General features: G+C 44.8%; 1 protein-coding gene across 3 annotated transcripts in view; it reads right to left on the bottom strand.

Moving 5' to 3' along the window:
• Window positions 1–19875, bottom strand: part of AP3D1 (adaptor related protein complex 3 subunit delta 1) — a 560201-nt gene that overhangs the window by 418147 nt on the left and 122179 nt on the right. For all 3 annotated transcript variants that reach the window (XM_063914795.1, XM_063914794.1, XM_063914796.1), the window contains exon 9: window positions 19615–19664. In XM_063914795.1, coding sequence (XP_063770865.1) covers window positions 19615–19664 — 50 coding nt within the window. The remainder of the gene's footprint in view (window positions 1–19614; window positions 19665–19875) is intronic.

Genomic DNA, 19875 nt, shown 5'->3' with positions numbered 1-19875 from the left:
AGAAACTTGATATCAGCCTCCTGTAGAGGCTCAAACCAAGCTGATTGCAGGAACTGTAACACCACATCCAGATCCCAGGGTGCCGTTGGTGCCACAAAGGGAGGCTGGATGTGCAGAACCCCTTTCAAAAATGTCTGAAACTCAGGGAGGACGGCCAATTGTTTTTGGAAGAAGATGTACAAAACAGAGATTTGGACCTTGATGGAGCCCAATCTCGGTCCCATATCCACATCTGCTTGCAGGAAAAGGAGAAAACGTCCAAGCTGAAACTCCACTGCAGGAAATTTCTTTTTTTTCCAAATGCGATGGTAATGTTTAGACGTTACCCCCTGTCAAAGTCAGAAAAATGTCTCTATGCACACTGCCATATTTGCACCGCACACTGGTACATGCTGCGCATGCGTGCGCTTTCCCGTGACTGCGCATACCCGCTATTGCGTGCACCCGCTCGCACGGTATGCGTATTTACGGTAAAGAGTATGTAGTCGTAGCGTGCGACTCATTCGTTACAAATGTTCACAATTAATGTAGTTTATAGATCATGGTCCCTTTGATAGATTCTGAAAGTTTGGTTAAAATAGAATGTCCCTGAGCTGAGGAATCCCTCTTTGCATCGTACGAAGGGTCTAACAGGAATCATACAGCAGTGTTTGGTACCCATCGGAAGAGTATTTAATTAGCAATATTCCGGTGTTGGTTTGGAGCGTATTAATCGCTCGTGCGAATAGTTATGGACATAAGAAGTTTATGTCCATTTCTATTATTTACTCATACTCAGGTATGCGGCGGGAAACCTAGTTTCCCACCCACCTGAGCTGTTGGAAATCGTCACAGCCCACCTGTATGAATCACCCTATGACCTTTTGTTATGATGCAGGGCCGAATTCCTTCGGCCAATGGACAATGGGATTGTAGGGACTATGAGATTGCATTGTGTGTGGGGCATAAATAGGCAGGCCGACCATATCCAACTTCACTCTCTCATCAACGGTTATCTGCTGATAGCCGGGAGCTGGATATCGAGGCGCATGCGATCATACCCTTTGTGCGTAAGTTTTCTCTCCGTAATCATTGTCTTTCTGTGAGCCAATTTCTCTCATCTCTCCCCGTCTCTCTCTCTCTCTCTCTCCACTTTTCTCTTATATCTCTCATAGTATTATAGCATTGTATTGTATTGCATTTAGGTCAGTGTAGTATTGTCTTTTTGTATTTATTGTTTAGTTCTGTGGTTAGGAAGTCTTTGTTATATTGTAGTGTATCATTTGTACTGTTATCCCCTTTTTACAAGTATATTAGATATAATACAGTTAATAGGCTTCGGACCCTAAACCAGTATCTGTGTATTTTCTATAGTGTTAAGTGTTCACTTGAGCGTCGGTAACGCTCAAGCAGCTTTGTAGTTAGTCAGGTTACACAAGGTTGCACGTACACCCTGTATTCACATTAAGGTATTCTGTGTATTTCATTGGTATAAGGTTTAGACATAAAGGTATAGCATTGTGAGCGTCTGCGCCGCTGGTGACCTCGTGGTCTTGAGCGTAAGCCACGCCATAGCGAATCATTACTCTAGTCATAACCAATAACGTGTCCTGTGATCACTGGGCCGCGAGCGAACGTGACGCCTGAGCGTCTCGCCTACGGCTGAGCGATCGTTACGCAGATAGCGTACCCTTACGGTACTTCTTAAGCAAACAGCGTACAGTGTTCTTAGACTTCATAAAGGGTTGTTTATACGACAAAGGAATTTAGCATTGTCAATTGGGGACTCGTCCTATCCTTCTCATATCTGCACTAGGTAGATCAGCAGACATTATCCCCCCAGCAAAGGGTGGGAGGTTGTCTCGCAGTGCTGACGGGATAAGCGTCTGCTTCGCTTAGATAAAGAGTGCTGAAGGAATCCGGGAACCGGAAGTAAGAACAAAACGCTTGTGTCTTTTAAAACTGTTTTATTTCTCTTCTGTCTTGCGTATACACGCACGCATACATTTATCTGCATTTCTTTTTCAATTTCGTATATCACTATTCCTGTTTGCCAATTTTTATAGTTGCTAGAAAGTGCTAAAAAGAGATTTGCTGTTATTTCATAGTAAAGGTAATAGTTAAAGTATAGAACAACACACGATTTGTCTAGGAGACAAGGCAGTCAGTGTGGATTGCGGTAGATGATCAGGGATCATTTACATTGATAAAAGTATATATTGTGTTACGGTGGATCTTTGCATTGCGTACACGTGTCGCTAACAAAGACTAGCGTACGCAATCCAAAAGGCAGACGCACGCAGCGTTCACTACGCAACGTAGCGTCCGGTTACGCCCACGTAGCTCAAGTCACGAAAAGTTGAATTAGCGCAAAGCGATAATTAGCGCAAAGGCGATAAGTAACGCACAGCGGTAGATAACGCGAAGCGGTAAATAACGCAAATCTATTTTTGGAAAAAAATCTGAAATTTAGTTTAACAGATCCTGCTCCTAATTGGTAACACTGTTGGACTGAAGACAATTTCTGCGCAGAAATAGATATAGAAACAAAAGTGTACATGTGTTGAGTGAGTGTGTTTTTTTTTTTATATACATAAGTTTATACAACTTTAAGGTGGAACCAAAAGGAAAGTCGGGTACTCGTCAAGGGACATACGTGTAAGTGACATATACGGTGGCTAGGGAGGCATCCCTGGTTAAATAATATTTGAGCATTAGAGTATAGCGGACCATAAGGTAACAAGACCAGGAGGTCATAAGGTAACAAGACCAGGAGGTCATAAGGTAACAAGACCAGGAGGTCACAAGGTACTAAAAGGTCCGCTATAAAGGTACAAGAGGCACAACGCCTGGGGTGTTGGTGCAGAACCCATATAGGCCATAAGCTCATGCTGAAGGAATCGCGGCCGGAAACATCGATTCCATTAAATCTCTCAGTACATAACAGGTAGTGCTTATGTACTGAACGATTGGACCGCACGTAATTGTGTGCAGTAGTTAGTAATCTGACCTAATACCATTAGAGTAAAGTGGTCACAAACGCTATTTGTACATTCTGACGTGATTTGTGTAATTTTTTATTTTTAAAGGGAAGTTCGCTGGTCACTCAGGAACTATCTAACAACCCCACCTTTACTGGAAAGAGTAAGTGTCCTGCGGGTAACCCTCATATGTTCCAGTAAACAGAAGGTTTTTGGTAGGGCCCTGTATCGAGTACGCCAGCACCACGTCGGTGTGATCAGGTCGTATTGGTCGAGGTGGGCGAGTGAGTGGGGTACTCGGTAAACCGCCACCGCCGGCCTACTGTGGAGTAATTTGGTTGTCTGTAAAGGCTTGCTGAAAACCTTGATACAGAAATCCAAGGAGGACTAAGCAACACCTGCAGACTATGGGGGCCAGTTGCTCAGGTAGGGGGCGATCAACCTTGGTTCAGGTTGATTCTGTGAACCGACCAGTTGGGTCGGCACGATATGTAATGTGTGAAAAATATGGAAGTCACACCGAATCTTTATGTGATGAATGGGAGAGAATGACTGTACAAGACAGGGACAAATTCCCAAGAATAGGTAGCTTTAGTCCAGAAGTGTTACAAAATTTAAGGAGGAGGATATGTCTCGTAAAATCAACAAAGAGACGAATTCAACATCATGATTATTTACAGTTATGGCACCAGGAAGGTGAGATACAGAGAGGTTTGGCTCTGGCGGCAGGATCTGGGGCAGTCAGGAAGCTGATAGCCACAGCTCCTCCTCCACCATACATTGCAGGAGAGAAGTTGATTGCGGAGAGAAACGCACTGGGTTGTAAAACACAAACTCTTAGTAACCCTGTAAATGTTAATGATGTTAACCAAATAACTCATGCAAGTATTAACCCGTGCAAGATGTACCCTGTTTTGAACCTTCCTCGGGAGTGTGATCAAGAAGACGATTCAGCAACAATTTCAGCTCTCTCTCTTGCAGCCACCATAGCAGAGACCACAGTAGGCACAGCGACACCCACGAGATTAGTGAAAGCCCCTAGCGGAGGGATAGGTGAGGTCGTGTCAACGGGTAAGTACGGCACCATGCACTACACTGAAACAATTGTACCACAACAAGCTGTAGAATCTACACAGGAAGAGGCTGTTAGAATTGCTCCTGTAAGGGTAATAGCAGTTCCCAATGGAAAAACAGATGTGTCTGGAGCCACTCCCATAAGGAACATTGCCATGTACACTCCATTTTCCAGAATGGAATTAAGAACAATAGTGTCCGAATTTCCTGACCCCAGAAAGGACTTAGTTGCTAGCCAAAAATACATCAGGGATCTAGGTAACACTGTAGAACCCAACAACAAGGATTGGCAGATACTGCTAAGAGCTTGTTTACCTTCCAATGTTGACGCAACTCAATTTTTAGCTGACTGTGCATTGGATAAAGATGTACCGCTTACAGACGTGTACAACAAGGATAATGTAAAAAGGATAAATTTACAGCTAAAGGAGTATTTCCCAGCCGTTGTTAAATGGAACAAGATATTTTCCATTAAGCAAAAGGAGTCCGAAACGGCAACAGAATATTTTCACCGGGCACTATTAGAAATGGCAAAGTACACTGGTATAGAAGACATTAAGACCAACCCAAACCATCGAGAAGTAGCAGTATCTGTACTGATGGATGGTTTGAAAGAAACATTAAAAGCTAGGGTACAGACCACGCAGCCATGTTGGCGAGGTCTGTCAGTGTCCACATTGAGAGAGGCTGCTATTGATCACGACAGAAACATCACTAGGCACAGGGAATCGCAAAGTGATAAGTTGATGTCCGTAAGTATACAGGCGCTGACCACAAGGCAGCCTGCGTATGTACCACCGAATCCTGTGGGTAAGGCAAGTGTAATAACATGTTTTTCTTGTAACAGACCGGGACACTATGCACGAGAATGTAGAACAAAGAGTGTACAAAGATCTTTTCAACCCCCTAGACAACGACACGACACACGACATTGGGAGCAGGGTCCACAGAGGCGGAGTTTTGAGCCACATACAGGGGAAACAAAAAGATATCCCCCGAACAGAGATTGGCATGCCTCTGGTAGTTCCCAGCTAACCCCCGCACAAGTAGTCGCTGCCAGCAGGATTCAGGGAGGTCAGCATACCCAATAGGGGTGTGGCCATACCTGTAATCTGCACCCAGTTAAGTTGATTGCCAGCCTTGGAAGTGAACCAGAGATTGCAATCAATGTAGCTGGTAAAACTTTAAACTTTCTTGTAGACACAGGGGCGGCCAAGTCAGTGATAAATTCGACAGTGGGCATGAGAACCACTGGTTGGACAGTTCCAGCCATGGGAGTAACAGGAGTAGTCCAGCACTACCCTGTTAGCAAACCAGCCGAGATTACAATAGGGCCTTTGCATACCAAGCATTCCTTTTTGCTGGCTGCATCGGCACCAACTAATCTCCTGGGAAGAGACTTACTATGTAAAATGGGTTGCGTCATTTATTGTACTCCTGAAGGTGTATTCTTGGACATACCTGAGAATCACGCTCAGGAAGTACGAGACATGTTAGACTCCCCATCAAAATTAATGTCACATTCCATTATGACAAATAGGAACCCATCCCAAGTAGAAGAGATGACATCTCAGATACCAGAGTCACTTTGGACAAAAGATGGACAGGACACTGGATTAATGGCAAACGTAGCTCCAGTAGTTGTACAAGTAAAAGATGGTAGGATAGCTCCAAAAATCCCACAGTATCCTCTGAAGCCAGAGGTGGAGTTAGGAGTTTTTCCCGTAATAGAGCGCTTGCTACAACAGGGCATTCTAGTAAGAACGTCCAGCACAGCAAATAGTCCCATCTTCCCTGTTAAAAAGAGTGGGGGGAGGGGTTACAGGCTAGTGCAGGATCTAAGGGGGATTAACAAAATAGTTGAGAGTCAGTTCCCCGTAGTGCCTAATCCAGCTGTCATCCTAATGCAAATTCCTCCCACTGCCAAATTTTTCACTGTTATTGACCTCTGCTCCGCATTCTTTTCGGTACCTCTGCACCCTGACAGCCAATATTTGTTTGCATTCACATACAGAGGAGTCCAATACACGTGGACTCGGTTACCCCAAGGTTTCATAGATAGTCCAAGTATATTTTCTCAAGCTTTGCATGATTGTTTACAGTCTTTCCAACCGGAGAGTGGATCAGTGTTGATACAGTACGTGGATGATCTACTACTGTGTTCTGATTCATTGGAGGCATCCCTGAAGGATACGAAACAGCTCCTGTTTCATCTTTCAGACACAGGTCACAAGGTTTCCAAAGACAAGTTGCAATTATGCCAAACTAAGGTAAAATATTTGGGACACTGTCTAACACAAGGACTGAGACACCTGACCGCTGATAGAATCCAAGCCATTAGAGACATGACACTGCCACAAACCCAGCAACAGATCAGGACGTTTTTAGGAATGTGTGGGTATTGCCGTAATTGGATCCCAGGGTTTTCCATATTGGCGCTACCTTTGCAGGAAATGGTCTCCTCAAACAAACCTGATCGGATTTCGCATACAGACGAATCCGAAACAGCATTTGAGAGACTCAAACAGTGTCTAACGCAGGCACCAGCACTAGGTATGCCAGACTATGGGAAACCCTTTGAACTATACGGAACAGAAAGTGCTGGGTGCGCAGCAGGTGTACTAACACAAAAACACGGTGACGCCAGCAGGCCAATTGCATACTACAGCGCCCAGCTAGACACGGTAGCGCGATCCCTCCCCACATGCTTGCGTAGCGTTGCGGCGATAGCATTGCTAGTGACAAAAAGCGAAGATGTCGTGCTAGGCCACAACCTCACAATCCATACACCGCATGCGGTATCTGCCTTATTGAATTCTGCCCAAACCAGACACGTCTCATCAGCAAGGTTTACAAGATGGGAATTGGCATTAATGGCCCCAGTAAACATCACCATAAGGAGATGCAGTGCATTAAATCCTGCAACATTTCTCCCAGGTGTGCCTGGTCAGGCACAAAGGGTGGAAGGTGAGAGTGATGGGGAAGGAGGATTTAATGCAAAGGAAGATACACATGATTGTATGGAATATTTGACCCAAAATTTTACCGCAAGGCCTGACATCAGTGACAACCCACTGGAAGATGCAGAACTCACGTTCTACACGGACGGTAGTTGTCATAGACAGTCAGACTCGGGAGACTTGTGTACTGGATACGCAGTCGTAGATGACCAAGGCACCATAGAAGCGGAACCGCTAGGCCCACCTCACTCAGCCCAGGTTGCTGAACTGGTCGCCCTAACCAGAGCATGTGAATTGGCTAAGGGTAAGTCAGCCAATATCTACACCGATTCTAGATACGCCTTCGGGGTAGTACATGATTTCGGAGCGCTATGGCGGCTCAGAAATTTCATGACGGCGGCTGGTACACCGATAGCGCATGCAGCTTATATAAAAAGGCTTCTAACAGCGATACAGGAACCCGACAGAGTGGCTGTTATCAAATGTAAAGCACATACATATAGCCAAGACCCAGTATCCCTTGGTAACAGCCGAGCAGACGAGGCCGCAAAGCTTGCAGCTGCTACCCCCATACGGACAGACACCACACAACTGATGGTATTTAATACCATCAACACACAGAAGTTGTGTGAGATGCAGAATTTGTGTTCCACACAGGAAAGAGCAGTCTGGAGGGCAAAGGGATATGGCCAGGAGTCCTCAGGGCTCTGGACGGATGGACATGGTAAACCAGTGGCCCCCAGGGCATACCTTCCATGTCTGGCTGAAGCAGCTCACGGGCTGACTCATCTAGGCAAGGAGGGGATGTGCAAATTGGTAAGAGCATACTGGTGCGCCCCAGGATTCTCCTCTCATGCGAGTAAAAGAGCAATGTCATGCCTTACCTGTCTGAGAAAGAATATTGGAAAAGCAATACCTACAGAACCATCCCATATCCCACCTGCCGGCGGCCCTTTCCAGGTAATACAAATTGACTTCATTCAATTACCCCCATGTCGAAATTTGAAATATGTACTTGTTTGTATAGATGTTTTCTCGAATTGGGTCGAAGCATTTCCAGCAGCTACAAATACTGCCATGTTTACAGCTAAGAAAATTGTGCAGGAATTTGTATGTAGATATGGTATCCCTAGAATCATTGAAAGTGATAGGGGTACCCATTTTACAGGTGATGTCTTTCAAGGAATGTGTAAGTTGATGGGAATTGATAGTAAGCTGCACACTCCGTACCGTCCACAGGCGAGTGCGAAGGTCGAAAGAGTGAACAGCACTATTAAAAATAAATTGAGTAAAGTAATGACAGAGACAGGATTGACGTGGCCAGAAGCTTTACCCATTGTTTTGTATAGCATCAGAACCACTCCCAGGTCCCCCCTTAATCTGTCTCCTTTTGAAATCTTGTTTGGTCGACAACCGCATGTCATGATTAACCCTCAGGATGATTTGAAATGTAACAATGAAGTAACTGTAAAGTACTTGATTAACATGAGTAAGCAGTTGAGGAGTCAAAATGATAATCTGAAGTTGGTGATTCCTGATTTACCAGGTAGTAATTGTCATGACATTGAACCTGGGGATTATGTAATGATACGAAATTTTCTACGCTCAGGTTGTCTTATTGATAGATGGGAAGGACCATACCAGGTCTTATTGACTAGCACCACAGCATTGAAGGTTGCTGAGAGAGAGACTTGGGTCCATTCATCCCACTGCAAAAAGGTTGCTGATCCAGAGAAGTCCCGTGATAAGGAACAGACGGTAGAGGTTGTATCACTGGAGTGTCTGTTCCAGGAGGACTGAGGCGGCACCTGAGCCTTGAAGACCGAAAGCAGTTGTCGACTCCCTTCTCCCTTTTATTGTTTTTCTCCACTTCCCAGCCCCTCTCCCTTAAAATTTCTTTTTCCCCCTTCTCATTTTTCTCCTCAAAGATGGACTTGCCCCAAGAGACTGTGATCCGGATTTTGATGTTAACCATGATGTTGACCAGAGCAGTCTGTTCCGGCGAGAGTACCATAGAGGTCGAAAGAGGTTCTGGAATGGGTTCCGATTATGATGATGGAGGCGTAGTTTTCCAAGATCAACCAAACCAACAAGCAAAGGCGAGTATCAGAAAACGATCCGATAGAAGAAATTGTGATGGATTGTTAGCTGAAGAAAATTGTATCTGTAGGCTCTGTGATAATCTGGTTGAAGATGGATGCATAAAGAAATGCCAATCCAGTTTTAATATCCATATGGACCGGCATCCATTGAGTGACTATCACTCCTTAGTGGGTAACGTGTTAAACCAAACAGATTGTTGGGTATGCTCTCAAGTACCTCAGGGTCACAGCAAATCAGGGCTAGTACCATTTCCTTTAACGTTAGGGGAGGTACTTGAGCTAAGTGGTGGGAGACCGGTGGACCGGAGGTTTAACATCTCCAGCCCTCCTAGTTTGAAGCTCCACCAATACCATGTGGATAGGTCCCTCATATGTTTTAACATCTCCAATCCCAGAAAACCGGGAAATTGGGAAGTGTCATGGAGCAACCTTACCATGACCTTTTCACACAGAGCAGATAGAATGCCTACAGATACAGAGCTCGTACGCCATATAGCCAGTAGAGGAAAATCTTTCCGGTATCGATATACCTTAGGAAATAGGATTACTAAAGTTGGAGAGGTATCACCAGGATACTGTGCACATATCGTACAAACTGATACGTGCATTAAGCAGATGGAAGAATTAGGGTCAGGAGATTTCACCTGGAAGGTTTGTAACATGGTCATGTCCTTCTCCGTCCCTTATGTTCTCCCCGATGATGCATATTTCATATGCGGGAGAAAGGCGTACAAGTGGCTTGCCCCAAACTCTGAAGGATTGTGTTATATTGGAAAAGTATTGCCTGAAGTGATGACTGTTACACATGACAAAATGAAGGACATACACCGTGGTGCCCAAGCTCCTTATACTCACACTCATTACGAGCACCGAGTTAAAAGACAGCTGTCAGAAAGGTTAGAGCATCCGGCCTCTGATCTTATCCATGAATCCACCGGGATTCAGGTTCTGGTAGCGTTAGATTTCACTCGTACCGCTCGAGGAGTGATGAATTATAGATACATTTCCGCACTCGCCAATTTGTTAGATAATATCACTGAAATGTATGATGACACGTTTAGATACACTGGAAGAGAACTTCAAGCTTACAAAACAGAACTAGTTCAGCATAGGATGGTTCTTAATTATCTTACAGCAGTAACAGGCGGATATTGTGTTACATTGGCAACACAGTACGGCATAAAGTGTTGCACGTATATCACAAATAGCACCGAGGATCCGGTAGAGGTCATAGACCAAAAGATGGACGATATTCTCCAATTGAAGTGGGAATTTCGTCGAAAACACAATCACACCCTTGCTGCTGTAGGTAATGAGCTGACTGGTTGGGTGTCATGGTTGAACCCGCGAAATTGGTTCTCCGGTTTAGGAGACTGGGCTCAAGGAGTCATAATGGATGTTGGAAAGTTTCTACTATGTATCCTGGGTGTCATTATATCGATTGGATTGATATTTAGATGCGGGCAGGCTTTAATGAGGTGCAAACAAAGTACAAAAGTGATGAGCTTGAGGAGCGAGGAAACTGTAATTAACCTGGATTTGATTTATGACCCAATGATAGAAACCAGAATGTGATGAAAATGCGATTATACGGTCCGTTTCTTTCACCTGTTTTTCTGCTTTTCTCCAAGATACAAAGACCCCCTTGGACGAGGAAGTTGACGAGACGCTATACAGACAACAGACAAGCACCAAAGATGAAGTTTTGACAACCTATGATATGGACACTTGATGAACTTTGCCATGGATCCCCAGTTTCCCTAGTATTTTTAAACTCACGCTAGCCCAACATTTTTTGTAAATCTGATGGTTCAGACAAAGCTATTTGCTCATGCCCAAGGAGCAATACAGCGCAAAGAAGACGACTCTCAACAGATACCGAACACAACTTCAACAACAGATGTACATTTCCCTGACATAGAATATCATTGCATTTTTCGTAAGTGTTCTTTATCTTCATCTCTACAACCCCCAGGTAATGACACACATAGACGATAGGGAATACAGGCACAGATAGCAGCAACCACATACCTCCCCCATTCATGTATCATCAACTAAAATGTGCATCCCCATTTTGTTACAACCACAGCCGAAATGAGCTCGGTAGAGTTTGACAGCCCATCCACAGACCCTTAGTACGGGATAAGAAGGAATTCAAATGTATACTTCGCAATACCTCGAAGCTTGATTTACCACACGTACGGCACGATGATACATGACCCTCCAAACATGGACTCATACACACATGCTTCTACTTTCTCACTAGGTCATACCCTTTTCACACCTACTCCTCTCTTCTTCCTTACCCCACCATGGAAATCAATTAACCCCTGACTTACATTTTTCTCATTAAATATTTTAGAAGGTGGCAGTTATTATTGACTGCCAAAGGGTGGACTGTCAAAGTCAGAAAAATGTCTCTATGCACACTGCCATATTTGCACCGCACACTGGTACATGCTGCGCATGCGTGCGCTTTCCCGTGACTGCGCATACCCGCTATTGCGTGCACCCGCTCGCACGGTATGCGTATTTACGGTAAAGAGTATGTAGTCGTAGCGTGCGACTCATTCGTTACAAATGTTCACAATTAATGTAGTTTATAGATCATGGTCCCTTTGATAGATTCTGAAAGTTTGGTTAAAATAGAATGTCCCTGAGCTGAGGAATCCCTCTTTGCATCGTACGAAGGGTCTAACAGGAATCATACAGCAGTGTTTGGTACCCATCGGAAGAGTATTTAATTAGCAATATTCCGGTGTTGGTTTGGAGCGTATTAATCGCTCGTGCGAATAGTTATGGACATAAGAAGTTTATGTCCATTTCTATTATTTACTCATACTCAGGTATGCGGCGGGAAACCTAGTTTCCCACCCACCTGAGCTGTTGGAAATCGTCACAGCCCACCTGTATGAATCACCCTATGACCTTTTGTTATGATGCAGGGCCGAATTCCTTCGGCCAATGGACAATGGGATTGTAGGGACTATGAGATTGCATTGTGTGTGGGGCATAAATAGGCAGGCCGACCATATCCAACTTCACTCTCTCATCAACGGTTATCTGCTGATAGCCGGGAGCTGGATATCGAGGCGCATGCGATCATACCCTTTGTGCGTAAGTTTTCTCTCCGTAATCATTGTCTTTCTGTGAGCCAATTTCTCTCATCTCTCCCCGTCTCTCTCTCTCTCTCTCCACTTTTCTCTTATATCTCTCATAGTATTATAGCATTGTATTGTATTGCATTTAGGTCAGTGTAGTATTGTCTTTTTGTATTTATTGTTTAGTTCTGTGGTTAGGAAGTCTTTGTTATATTGTAGTGTATCATTTGTACTGTTATCCCCTTTTTACAAGTATATTAGATATAATACAGTTAATAGGCTTCGGACCCTAAACCAGTATCTGTGTATTTTCTATAGTGTTAAGTGTTCACTTGAGCGTCGGTAACGCTCAAGCAGCTTTGTAGTTAGTCAGGTTACACAAGGTTGCACGTACACCCTGTATTCACATTAAGGTATTCTGTGTATTTCATTGGTATAAGGTTTAGACATAAAGGTATAGCATTGTGAGCGTCTGCGCCGCTGGTGACCTCGTGGTCTTGAGCGTAAGCCACGCCATAGCGAATCATTACTCTAGTCATAACCAATAACGTGTCCTGTGATCACTGGGCCGCGAGCGAACGTGACGCCTGAGCGTCTCACCTACGGCTGAGCGATCGTTACGCAGATAGCGTACCCTTACGGTACTTCTTAAGCAAACAGCGTACAGTGTTCTTAGACTTCATAAAGGGTTGTTTATACGACAAAGGAATTTAGCATTGTCACCCCTTCCTAGTCTTATCAGGGTAGGAATGACTTCACTCAGGATACCCTTCCGAGCGAAGATCTGGCGTTCAACCGCCATGCCGTCAAACATAGGCGTGGTAAGTATTGATAAGCGAACGGCCCATGCAGTAGCAGATCCTCCCGAAGAGGTAAAGGCCTTGGATCTTCCAGCAGAAGATCCAGTAGACCCGCGTACCAAGCCCTCCTTGGCCAGTCCGGAGCAATGAGGATTGCCAGAACCTTTGTTCTTACCAGCTGAAGAACTTTTGGTATCAGAGGAAGTGGAGGGAACACATACACTGACGTGAACACCCACGGTGTTACCAGTGCGTCCACTGCCTGTGGGTCTCTCGACCTAGAACAGTACCTCCGCAGCTTCTTGTTGAGGCGGGAGGCCATCATGTCTATGTGAGGAACCCCCCACCAACCGGTTACCTCCTCGAACACCTCCGGATGGAGGCCCCACTCTCCTGGATGGAGATCGTGTCTGCTGAGGAAGTCTGCTTCCCAGTTGTCTACTCCCGGAAGGAAGATTGCAGACATCGCCACCGGGTGCTTTTCTGCCCAGAGGAGGATTCTTGACACCTCTGACAAGGCAGACCTGCTCTTCGTTCCGCCCTGTCGGTTTATGTAGGCCACTGTGGTCACGTTGTCCGACTGTACCTGAACAGCCCAATCCTGTAGAAGGTGTGCTGCTTGCAGAAGGCCGTTGTACACGGCTGTTAGTTCCAGAATGTTTATCGGGAGAAGGGATTCTTGATCCGACCACCTTCCTTGGAAGGTTTTCCCCTGAGCGACTGCTCCCCAACTACTTAGACTTCCATATGTGGTTAGAAGGATCCAGTCATGCACTCCAAACCTTCATCCTTACAGTAGTTGTAGCCACCAGAGGAGCAAAATCCTGGCTTTCGGTGACAAACATATCCTCTGGTGCATGTGTAAGTGAGATCCCAACCACTGGTCCAAGAGATCCAGCTCAAAGGATCGAGCATGAAACCTTCCGTACTGTGGAGCCTCGTAGGATGCAACCATCTTCCCCAGAAGGCGGATGCATTGATGAACAGATACCCGTGTAGGCTTTAAGACATCCCTGACCATTGACTGAATCACTAATTCTCTCTCGACCGGCAGAAACACCCTTTGCACTTCCGTGTCTAGGATCATCCCCAGGAAAGACAGCCTCCCTGTTGGCTCCAGATAAGACTTTGGAACGTTCAGGATTCAACCGTGTCGTGAGAGCAATGGATCGCAACAAATTCTCCCTGGACAACGCCTTGATCAGGAGACCGTCCAGATACCATCATCTCCGCCATCACCTTGGTGAAGACCCTTGGTGCTGTGGAGAGGCCAAACGGCAGCGCCTGAAACTGATAGTGATCGTCCAACAGTACAAACCTGAGGTATGCCTGATGCGGTGACCAGATGGGAATGTGGAGGTACGCATCCTTGATGTCCAGGTACACCAGGAACTCCCCCTCCGTCAGACCCGAGATGACAGCTCTCAGATACTCCATCTTGAATTTGAACTCCCTGAGGTAGGGGTTCATAGATTTTAAGTTCAGAATTGGCCGTACCGAACCATCCGGCTTCGGTACCACGAAAAGATTCGAATAGTAACCTTTGTTCCACTGATGAGGTGGAACTGGAACAATGACCGTGGATACCACCAATTTTTGGATAGCTTCCAGAAGAATTGTTCTGTCTGCCGGCAGAGCTGGCAAGCGTGACTTGAAGAAACGGTGAGGTGGGAGATCTTGATACTCCAGCCTGTACCCTCTGGACACTATATATCCAGTACCCAGGGGTCCAGGCCAGATGACACCCAGATGTGGCTGAAATGCCGCAGTCTTGCCCCCCACCTGACCTTCCTCCAGACCTAGCTGTCCACCGTCATGCGGAGGACTTAAAGGGTATCAGAAGCAGGCTTCTGGTTTTGGGAACCTGCGGGAGCAGGCTTCTTTCCTTTAGCACTACCACCTCTGAAGAAGGTGTTCGAAGGCTTGTTCTTTCTAGGCCTCGCGGGCCGAAAGGGCTGTGACGAGGCTGGTGCAAAAGGCTCCTTCGTAGCCGGTGCAGCTGAGCGGAGAGAAGGAGACTTAATCGAGGTAGCCGTGGCAATATACACATCCAGCGCCTCCCCAATGAGAGCCTGACCTGTATATGGTAGGCCCTCCACACTCTTCCTGGATTCCGCGTCCGCAGACCATTGGCGCAGCCAGAGACCCCTGCGAGCCGAGACGGACATGGAGGAGATCCCAGCAGCCATGGAACCCAGGTCCTTCATGGAGTCTACCAGGAACCCTGCAGAATCCTGAATATTACGTAAAAATAAATCTACGTCACCTTCCTGCAGAATCCTGAATTTTACGTTAAAATAAATCTACGTCACCTTTATCCATCGTAGTCGATTCCTCCTGCAGAGTGATTGACCACCTGGCAATACCCTTAGAAATCCAAGCACAGGCTATAGTTGGCCGCAGTATATAGCCCCTGAAGCCGTGTAAATGGATTTTAGCGTAGCATCCACCTTGCGATCTGCCGGGTCTTTCAACGCGGTAGATCCCAGGACTGGTAATACCACCTGTTTGGACAGCCTAGACACAGAGGCGTCGACAATCGGCGGAGACTCACATTTTTTTTCTATCTTCTTCTGGGAAGGGAAAAGCAACCAAAACCCTCTTAGGGATCTGGAATTTTTTCTCCGTATTTTCCCAGGCTTTATCAAAGATAGCATTTAATTCCTTAGATGGTGTGAAAGTGAGGGGGGGGGGATTTTTACGGTCTGTGAAAAAAGCCTCCTCAACCTGCTCAGGAGTTGTGTCAGTACAGGTTGAGTATCCCTTATCCAAAATGCTTGGGACCAGAGGTATTTTGGATATCGGATTTTTCCGTATTTTGGAATAATTGCATACCATAATGAGATATCATGGTGATGGGACCTAAATGTAAGCACAGAATGCATTTGTGTTTCATATACACCTTATACATACAGCCTGAAGTTAATTTTAGCCAATATTTTTCATAAATTTGTGCATTAAACAATGTGTGTGTACATACACACAATTCATTTATGTTTCATATCCACCTTATACACACAGCCTGAAGGTCATTTAATACAATATTTTTTATAACATTGTGTATTAAACAAAGTTTGTGTACATTGAGCCATCAAAAAACAAATGTTTCACTATCTCACTCTCACTCAAAAAAGTCCGTAATTCGGAATATTCCGTATTTCGGAATATTTGGATATGGGATACTCAACCTGTAATGTGTAACACATCCCTCACGGCCTCAATCATCAACTGCACCACCTTAGCAAGTGATGCCGTCCCCCTTGACACATCCCCATCACCGTCTGCAGTGTCAGAATCGGTGTCCGTGTCATCCTGCATAATCTTGGCAAGTGCACGTTTGTGAGAATGTACCGCAGGGGACCCTGAGGAAGCAGTATCAGACCATGCAACCATAGAGGATTGCAGTACCCGAGTGGCTTGCTCAGTTCTAGCAACCCTATCTGAAATCTGAGAAATAGTCCCCCCTAAGAGAGGCTAACCATTCCGGCTCTCTAGCTGGGATCTGCGCTATAACAGTGCAATCCTGATTACATGGGATGGGATCTTCCTGGGAAGATAAATCCTCTGCAGCATATGAAACAGTCTCTAGACATGTTTACAATTTCACACCAATCACCCCACATACACACAGTGTACCGGGCAGACAGAGTTTATCCCCCAAGAAAGGCAGAGACACACACAGATTGGAGCCAACACACACAGCGCTATTATTGGTATAGGGAGACCCCAAACCAGTGCTGACTGTGTCCCTTAATAGGTGACAAAGCCTTTACACAGCCTCCTCTCCCTTCTACAACCACCTGGTACCGTACAGATAGCTGGAGGTGCTCTGGAGGAACTGTTCTTCCACTGGCAGCGTGTCTGCAGGCATCATAATGGCGCTGAACGCTGCTGGGTCGGCTCTGAGGAGAAGCTCCGCCCCTTTAATGGCGCTGTCTTCCCGCTCTTCTGAGATTATACTGGCCTGAGGATTTTGTGCTGGCTGAGATCCGCAGACCCAGAGAGGCTTGATTTGGTCAGTGTAGGGTTAGGTGCTAACTCAGGGCGCCCCACCGAAGTACAGCTGAGCCGCCCGGGAGCGCAGTTAATACTGCGCTCCTACCCTTAAGCCGCCATCTTCACACTGACCCCCCACTTGTCAAGGGGGACAGTGACTCACTCGCCACACTTCAGCTCTGCAAGGGGGTGGCGGCCTGCTGCTGGGGTGAGCGTTCCCCTGTGGCGGGGCGTGATCTGTCCCCTCTGGAGCTTAATGTCCAGTCAGCAGAGACAGTGGCTCAGACCCCGCAGGGTGGACACTGCTCCCCCTTTCAGTCCCTCGCTGCAGGCAGGCTGTTGCCAACAGCCTCCTGTAAAAAAATAAACTCTAAAATAAAAATTTTCTAAGAAAGCTCTGTAGAGCTCCCCTAGCTGTGACCAGCTCCTCCAGGCACATTTTCTAAACTGAGTCTGGTAGGAGGGGCACAGAGGGAGGAGCCAGCTCACACTATTAAACTCTTAAAGTGCCAATGGCTCCTGGTGGACCCGTCTATACCCCATGGTACTAATATGGACCCCAGTATCCTCTAATCCTCTAGGACGTAAGAGAAAAAAGTTTTAGTGTTATAACGTTTCGGGGATTTTCACCCCATTTAATGCTGGGGTGTAAATCTCCGAAGCGTTGTTATACCACTAAAACCTTTTTTCACTGTTCTGAATCTGGGAGTGCCGCCTTGTTTGTATTAGTGCATAGATGGGTTTAACACCCTGGGAGGGCACACCAGTGAGTTGTATCTACTAAGGGTTACGCTGCCCTGGGTTTTGGATAGAGATTATATATATATATATATATATATATATATATATATATATATATATATATATATATATATATACACACAGGTTGAGTATCCCTTATCCAAAATGCTTGGGACCAGAGATATTTTGGATATCGGATTTTTCCGTATTTTGGAATAATTGCATACCATAATGAGATATCATGGTGATGGGACCTAAATCTAAGCACAGAATGCAATTATGTTACATATACACCTTATACACACAGCCTGAAGGTAATTTTAGCCAATATTTTTTATAACTTTGTGCATTAAACAAAGTATGTCTACATTCACACAATTCATTTATGTTTCATATACACCTTATACACACAGCCTGAAGGTCATTTAATACAGTATTTTTAATAACTTTGTGTATTAAACAAAGTTTGTGTACATTGAGCCATCAGAAAACAAAGGTTTCACTATCTCACTCTCCCTCAAAAAAGTCCGTATTTCGGAATATTCCGTATTTCGGAATATATGGATATGGGATACTCAACCTGTATATATATAATTTATTTTATTTTTTTGCAAAGGAAATATAAAGTTGCAGAGAAATAACAATGCATAGCACAGGTCGCTGGTATAAAGCCTGTCTTTTACTTTTTTACATAGATTGCAAAAGTCTAATTTTGCTAATAATGTCCTATGTACTTCATATTGCTATGTTTGTAGAAAGTGAATTGGTATAAAGCCAAAGATTTAGAATAACGATGCATGGAGCAGGTCACTAGTATGCAACCTGTTCTGTTCCTTTTTACCCTATGTTGTATACGTCCTCAATTCTGCTTTTTCCTCAATCTAGCATCTCTGTTCACTTATATTGTACTAGGTACTTAGGATTAGTGGTGAGGCTAAACTGCTAAGTCTGTGGCAATCAGGCTATTTGGTGCAATTTGAGAGTATGTATACGCGGAAACATCTGTAGATAAACACATTACCGCTGAAAATACGAAAGGGCTCATCATACCATGTGTGGCAAAAACAGTAATAAATTATGTCCACACAGGTCTTGCTGAAGCAGAGCACTGCCTATCATCGAATTATCAGGATGTTACGGTCAGTATAAGCCTCTGGATCTAGCCATCACACAAACCAAAGTATTCCCACAACCCTTACACTGAATAGACATTGTTGTCACCTCTTTAGACACTGGTCAACTTACTCAGCATGGGTCACCTCCTCCCCAACACCAGCTACTGTACTTATGCCTTCTCCCAAGCTCTGACTAGCCGAATAATCACACCCATGTGGTCCACCTGTGAATCTGTGTTATGTGTGCAGAAAATGTTTAAGGCTTAACCCTGTCTGTAACATAAGCCTGCAAACTTTCAGAGGAAGAATTAGGGGTTTAGTAGAAGTGGATAAGTTGTCCATAGAAACCAAAGAGATTCTAGTTACTATCTTCTAGAAGGTGCTAGATAAATAAAGTAGAATCTGCTACGGGAAATATCTCCACTTTTATAAACCCACACTTTAGTAAATATACCTCTTAGTCTCTCCCACAAGAGTCTGTGGCAAACTACCCTTTTTACCACACACCATTACAGTCCATTAATAAACCACTTCCATCCGGTTTGTGCCAGAATAAACTACATGGTTAATTGTCCTTACAAATGAGGTAGTTACAAATTTGCAGGATGATCATGGAAAATTACATAACCCTGCAAAGCATGACACATCAAATAACATAACAAATGAAAACAGTTGGCATTGAAGGTTTAACCATTTAAAAAAATAAAAAATAAAATCCAGCACCATAATCTCTAACTAGTGGTTTCAACTGCACTATTTACTTACCTGCTATAACAGTATTCACACATTCGTAGAGAAGAGACATTGCAGATGTACTGTGTAAAAAGAAAAAGATGATAATTTAAAACAAAAAACAAACACAGAACGGGTGATTGGAATACAAAAATGTAGAAGTGTGGGAAAATATTACTGAAAGCAGATGGAGAAAAACTAGAGTAGAGTAATTTATTTAAAAAGTAAAAAACAAAAGAATGAGCAAACCACACACTTTCAGAAAATGCACCGATAATTATCATTGTGCAGAAA

The sequence above is a fragment of the Pseudophryne corroboree genome, chromosome 1, assembly GCF_028390025.1.
Source record: "Pseudophryne corroboree isolate aPseCor3 chromosome 1, aPseCor3.hap2, whole genome shotgun sequence".
NCBI lineage: Eukaryota > Metazoa > Chordata > Amphibia > Anura > Myobatrachidae > Pseudophryne > Pseudophryne corroboree.
Note: the sequence above shows the minus strand (reverse complement) of the source record. Positions and strands in the feature narration are given on the sequence as shown.